The sequence below is a fragment of the Mustela nigripes genome, chromosome 4 (assembly GCF_022355385.1).
Source record: "Mustela nigripes isolate SB6536 chromosome 4, MUSNIG.SB6536, whole genome shotgun sequence".
NCBI classification, from domain to species: Eukaryota; Metazoa; Chordata; class Mammalia; order Carnivora; family Mustelidae; genus Mustela; species Mustela nigripes.
In genome coordinates this window covers 94810915-94817697 of record NC_081560.1, presented here as the reverse complement: position 1 = coordinate 94817697, position 6783 = coordinate 94810915, and the positions used below count along the sequence as shown (strand labels likewise).

The 6783-nt window shown below is 51.4% G+C and overlaps 1 protein-coding gene across 1 annotated transcript in view; it reads right to left on the bottom strand.

Moving 5' to 3' along the window:
* ABCA13 (ATP binding cassette subfamily A member 13) overlaps window positions 1-6783 on the bottom strand; it is a 319855-nt gene that overhangs the window by 218087 nt on the left and 94985 nt on the right. The window contains exons 25-27 of the mRNA XM_059397601.1: window positions 5467-5661; window positions 2703-2867; window positions 1544-1721 (exon numbers count right to left, since the gene is read on the bottom strand). Of these exons, the coding sequence (XP_059253584.1) occupies window positions 1544-1721; window positions 2703-2867; window positions 5467-5661 (538 nt within the window). The remainder of the gene's footprint in view (window positions 1-1543; window positions 1722-2702; window positions 2868-5466; window positions 5662-6783) is intronic.

Genomic DNA, 6783 nt, shown 5'->3' with positions numbered 1-6783 from the left:
GAAGGATGGATGGAAGGATGGATGCATGGGTAGATGGATGGACGGAAGGATGGATGGAAGGATGGATGCATGGGTAGATGGATGGACGGAAGGATGGATGGAAGGATGGATGCATGGATCAATGGATGGGTGGGTGGGATGGATGTAGGGATGGGTGGGGAAGGATGGATGGATGGATGGATCAATTGTTGGGTATATCGACAGATGAATGGATGAATCATTGGATGGGTGGAAAGAAGGACAGATGGGTGGATGGATAGATGGACCCATGGATGGGTCAGTTGATGGGTGGGTGGAGGAATGGATGGATGACTGGAGGATCAAATTTGATGAGCAAATAAAAAATCCTCAAGAAACTCAAATGCAAGAAAAAAAAAAGAATGGGAATTAGAGAAGTAGACAACAAAAATTATCAAATATTAATAATATTGATGTGTTTATACTGCCAAATTGTGTTATATTTGGCAGCTACACAAATTATCCATTAGCTGATGAGCACACTGACACACTGTCTCTGACGTGGCTACGAGGTCGTTGCTACGTGGCTCTATCCTGCATCTCCAGCTCTGCAAACAGCCACACTCCTCCCTTCCCCAGTCCCACCAACACTCTATCCATCCTGGGCATGCCATACATAAACACAAATTTAAATACCTATTTTTTACATTAAATAAATATATATCAGTATATAATATGTAATTTGTAACTGACTATATATATATGTATATTTGGGGGGCAGGTGGTAGGCAGAATGTTAATACAGCCCTCAGATGGACTTCACACCTTGACTTGCAGACAGGACCTGTGAATGACAGATGTCACCCCCCTCAGTAGGTTACACAGGCACTGTGAAGGAATTCTGAAGATGTTAATAAGGTCCCCAATCAACTGACTCGGAATTCATCAAAAAGATTATGCCTGAGAGTCAGACACCCCTGAAGCCCAGTGCACTTGGGACCCCTGGCTGACCTGGACTGGTGAGGGGTCCATGCACAGAGACCAGCACCACCATTTTGGCCCTGCAAACCCCCTACACCCTACAACAAGGAGAAATATATATGGTCTCCTCCAAATCTGTCTTCTATGAGGCTCAGTGGCCAAGGACCATGGATTGATAAGTGATCTCCTGGCCACTCTAGGTGGACATGCTCTAATTAGGAAGGCAGACGGAACATGCTGGCAAGGGTTTGGCGTGTGGACAGGTCAGTGTTTCCCACTCCCGGCAAGTTATGCCTCTTTGGCCATGTGATTTCATCTCTGATCACGGCGGTCCCATCCATGATGTGGAAAGAATACCGGTATCACTTACCTGCCAACGCATGGAGAGGATGGGCCCATGCACACAGGCGCTGGGGGCTTCCAAAGCCACCTGCTGGGGCAGTGTGTGGTGGCCTTATGGAAAGTGAGGGGTAGAGCTAAAAGGACAGAGACAATTCTTTGCCAGTGTGCACCCACCTTCACACAGAATGTTCCGTACAGACCAGGGCTAAAAGCCAAGACAAAAACCAATCTCAATGCGTGCAATAAATTACTGTCATCTTACTTGAATCTTCAGGAATGTTGAATTTTTCTTTGTCCCCTCCCAGGAGCTCGTTAATTCTGGGCAAGTTAATGAATGAGTTAGAGCCACTGAAGAACGATGCTTGATCCTTGCAAACCTTCTTCATGACGAACTGGAAAGAACCAAAGGCTGAGCTTCTGGACAGGCCACGCTGTGGAGCCTGAGAACATGAGAAAAAGAGCAGCATTTCAACACGTGGTGGAGATTTCTGAAAGGGAACCCATTCTCCACCTCAACACCCAAGCTGTTCCACAAGTCTAAGCACACAGTCTCTGCTTTGGACGTCTCTGACCTTGAAACACTCAGTAGATCAGGCGGTGATTTTCCTGGCCTATAAACCTGTCACAGATACAAAAGTCTCTCTCTCTCTCTCTCTCTCTCACACACACACACACACACACACACACACACATGCGTGCACCAGCAAACCCTCATCTGTCTGGTGATAAGTGATCGATCTATAAGATATCACTCACTCCAACTAATTAACGGTCTTCAAGTGCGTCCCTACTGCCCGGTTACCCAGATACTTGACAGCTGTCTATATCACGCATCAGCTTGCTGGCGGAGCACTGTCCTGCCCAAGGCCACCTTGCTGTCCGCCACCACCCGGACCTGGGCCTCTGTGTGTCCCCACACATCTGCTCTCACCACGCAGCCCCTCCTGGTAGATGGCATCTGGGCAAAAGCTAGCATCACACCACTGACCGCATTCGAGTCTGTATTTGTGTGTGCAGCAAATTATCTGTACTTTGTAAGCCAATTATTTATATTTATATGTAAGTAAAGGTTTGTGAGAGCAGTTCACTCTCGGAATTAAGTTAAACTGGCCCTTGGAATCTCGTTTGTGCTGATACTCGGTTTAGTGATTTCTGACTTCACAGATGATCTGTGAGCTATCCCCACGTACCACGTGAGTGCGTGTTGCTCAAAGAAGTCCCTGTCCCCCTGTTCTTAGGGAGACGGCTGGCCTTACTGCCGTCCTGTTGCCACCAGACCAGAAAAGGTAGTCTTTTTCCTATATTTTGTTCTCACACGCAGACTTTAGACATTAGAAGAAAGAGAAATACAGACAAAAGCAGCAAACACCAAGACACAGCAACCTTGAACTTTTCCCCAGGGGCCAAGAGCAAACACACACCTGTTGGAAGTCGGGCATGTCCAGCAAGGTGGTGATCTTATACGTGTGGAGAAATTCGGGGAGGTATTCCAGAACGTGGCCGGCTTTAGCAAGCAGGTGGTTGAGCCTGGAGACCACATTCAACAGGGAGCTGAGTGCATCGTGGGCTTCTGAGGGCATCAGAGTCTCAAAGGAAGAAACACAGCACGAGAAATCACCATTGGACTTGCGACTCTCATGAGCATGCTTGAGCCATGAAAACCTGGTTATTCGATTTTCTTCTCTCTTGAGACAACTTCATGCCATATAAAAGTTCCCTGTATCAGAGTACCCCTTGCTCAGCATTTTGGCACACAGAGCACCCACAGTGTTCAAACGTACACCAGGGATAGATATACTCTGTCATTAAAAATTGATCATTTTCAAAATATTTCTCTTTATGTTGGAGGTGCCTAAAGTGGACACTTAAGAGGTCAAAACAGAATGATTCTTATATGGGAAATGATTTCCATTTCCCCGCCGTGAACCATTTCCATTGATCCTTCTCATCCCTCTAGGCCATGCTAATGTTCATTTTGTGGACAAAGGGACAGGGGCTGGAAGACCCCAGGACATCCAGGAGTCTCACAGTCAGAAGGACGGGGCTGGGCATTTAACCTGGGACTTGAGAAACAGCAGTGCCCTTGAAACCTACTTGTGCTGTGACCCTGACCTGCTAAGTACTTTACTGATCGTTCACATCTTGTCTGTCCTGGGCTGTAGATTCCTCGTGGGCGGGGATGCGTGCCTGTCCCATCCCTTAGGTACAGCAGCAGGAGAGCATGGGCGGTATGATGGCTCAGAGTCTTCTGGATACACGGACAAACGAGCAGACACTGCCTCTTCCCACAGGAAGGGAGGAGTCACGGCGAGCCTCCTCTCTCTGCGCTCATCTGTACACTGAATTTTCAGGCTTTTGGACTCAGGCTGAGGCCCTGACTGTCACAACTTCTTATTCCTCCTCGTTAGCGTCCTGTACCTGCCACTTAGCCATGGGCTCTGTGGCTGACCTGCAGGCCCTGAGATCACAGCTCTCTCTTCCCAGCTGGGCTCTGCAAATAAGGATGCCACTGCACAATCAGTCAACACGCGGGCAGCGGACGTGGGTGCGGGCTCTGTGTCTGTCTCTGCCTGCCTTTATCATGGGTCTGCGCCCCAGGAGGGGTGCCCAGCGTACCACATGCATGGTGGGGATGACCAGGAAGGGACCACAGTGCTGACAGACAGAGGAAACCGCAGATCCACATGGCAAGCCATGGTCTGCAAGCAGCTCATGGATTCACCATCAGGGCAACAGAAAGTGGGTGGACCTGGGAGCCCGGTGTCAATGCCACTCGCCCTGCAGTTTGGGGGCCACTGCACCATCTCCAGGAGTATGCTGTCCATTGGCTTTCCTACAGCCGTGCTCCTAGAAGGCTCCCGATGCATCATAGTGTGTGTGGTGAGTGGTGGTGTCCTTCTGCTTCCATCTGGGAGACTGACCCCAACCCACATGTCGTCCTCATGCCCCTCCACAGAGGACTTACTTGGAAGCACTAATTTCACTGGGGGCGGGGGAGGGGGTGGGGGTTCTGCATGCATAACAGAATGGCACTAAAACCCTGGCTCGCCGTTAGGCTGCGTCCGTGTCCCAGGGGACACGGGGGGAATTGGGACGGGGTACTGGATCTGAAAGTTAGCACTTGTGCTCAGAATGGGTGTGCGTGTGTGTAACCCGATACTTAACCATGGGAGGGAGACCACAGAGGAAAGAGGGTCAGGATGGCAAACCTCTCCTTTTCCTGACCCCAATGCTCTTCTCCTGGTGGGAGGCACCGAGAGCGCCCTTACAGGATTGGCAACACCTGTGGCATCTCTGATTAGCCCAGAGGTCGACAAATCCACCCCAGGAAGTAACGGGGAACAAGACTGGTCCCTAAGGGTAAAAGCTAAGTCTCTGAGAGCATAACTAAGACCCGAACAGTGGAGGACAGATGAGGAACTTCTCGAAGAGGTAGAGCCCAGAGAGCGGTCAATGGAGGAGTAATCAGGGGTGTCCCCAGGTCAGCTGTGCTCACCCTCCACACGGGCGGTCAGTGGGGGTTAACCAGGGGTGTCCCAGGGCAGCTGCGCTCACTGTCCACGGTCAACTCTCTCTAGCACACATTGTCATCTTTGGATTTGCCAGACCCTTCTCACCCTCATCCCACTGAGTGCAGGAGTGTGTAGGGCAGGTAATGAGCTGGTTCCCAAAGTGACCAGAGCCTGGCCCGTGTTCCCTCCCACCGGCACACCTTCTCCTGGACAGGTCCTGGCAGAGGTGGGCATGTAACCCTCACAAGACAGAGGCTGTGGGTCTCAGGACACAATGGGGCAGAGAAGCCACAGCCAAGGAGGGGTGGGAGCAGCTCCTGACTCCGAGGGGAGGGGGCATGGCCCGAGGAACCCAGCTTCCCCAGAGGTACCCCAGGAAGTGTTCTTAAGGAGGAGTGGAACCCAGCCCTGAAGTTAGGAGGGCTTTTCCTAGTGGGTTCTCCTGTGCTGACCATGCTGACAGCCAGCAATGCCGTGCCAAGTGTCCCCACAGGCCTGACCCCAGGGACCCCCTGGAAGGTCTCCTGAGCACCCCCAGATTCCAAACCCCACCCCAGAGTCAGCACACATGAGACAGGGAAGTTGGCTAAGGCACCTGCCCACCCCTCCCCACCGCCCCTCTGCAGATGGCACACGGCCGCAGTCAGGCTGCCCCCCAGGGTCACCCCCTTACTTTGTAAATGGCATTGCGCAGATTCAGGTTCTGGCTCATGGACACGATCAAAGCATACACGTGGGGCCCGGGCAGGCTGCACAGTTCCTCTGCTGCAGCCCGGGACCCGCGGGCCTCGGGAAGCTCCAGCAGCAGCCGGAGAGCATCTGCATCGCACCTCCCGGACAGGGCCATCGTGAGGGCCCCCGAGAGCACCTGTGTGGGTGGAAGCAGGAGAACCAGAGGTGAGCCCAGCTGGCACCTGCGGCCCCAGCAAAGCGCTTCCTCAGTGAGGGACCCCCACCCCGAAAGCACGTTTTCCCAACGGGCTGAAGATTTACCCATAAAAACACATGGAATCCAAACCTCTGTGTGGTTCCTAACATTCCTAGTGGAAATGTTTCTAAAAATGTGCACATAATTCTCCAATTTTGAAGGGATCTGCCCTTTCTAAGGACACGGGAGCAGGACCACAGGACCCTCCACCCTCGACCCCGTGGGCCCCACACACAGCCTCTGACTCTTCCCCCGACATGAGGTCTCAACCTTCACTTCTCAGCTGTCAGTGTGAAACTATTCTCTTCCACAACCGAAATGAAGACCATTTCTCCACGCCTGTTACCGTTTCGAAAAGAAAAAGTGCGCCCACTCAGAGGAGGGATGGGGACATCCAGTACAACCGTTACATGTCACAGGGAAGGGATCTGGGGCACGTCTCCATTTGGGGATGGCTTTCAGCTAATGGCCTTCAAAATGGACAAGGCATAAAGCAAAATTTCACAACTGCACCTCCAATGTCTGTCTACACTGTGATGCATATCACTGGTGTGAATCATCCAGACCAAGCAAGACCCTTTGTGAACCAAAGCTACTGTTTTTATTAGGAGCCTCCCGAGCACACAGGACTCACCAGATGCCTTCCTATAACACCAAAGAGGGTGCAGGAAAGCCATTAAGAAATAGAAGACAGTATTAATCAGGTCTATCTGTCAAAGCCAATAAGGTGCACATTTATGGATATTTTAAGGAACTGGCTGGAGTGATTGTGCAGGTGCAAGTCCAAAATCCTCAGGGTGAGCCAGCAGGCTGGAGACCCAGGGAGGAGCTGCAGTTGGGAGTCTGAAGGCAGAACTCCCTCCCTGCCTGGGGACCTAAAGTCTTTTCATGTACAGCCTTCAACTGATTGGACCAGGCCCACCGGCATCATGGTCTTTATGCAACCATCTACTGATATAAAAGTTAATCTCCTCCAAAATTACCTTCATGGCAGCAGTGAGACTGGCGTTTGACCAAACACCTGGGTGCCACGGCTAACCAACCTGACATACAAAACCAACT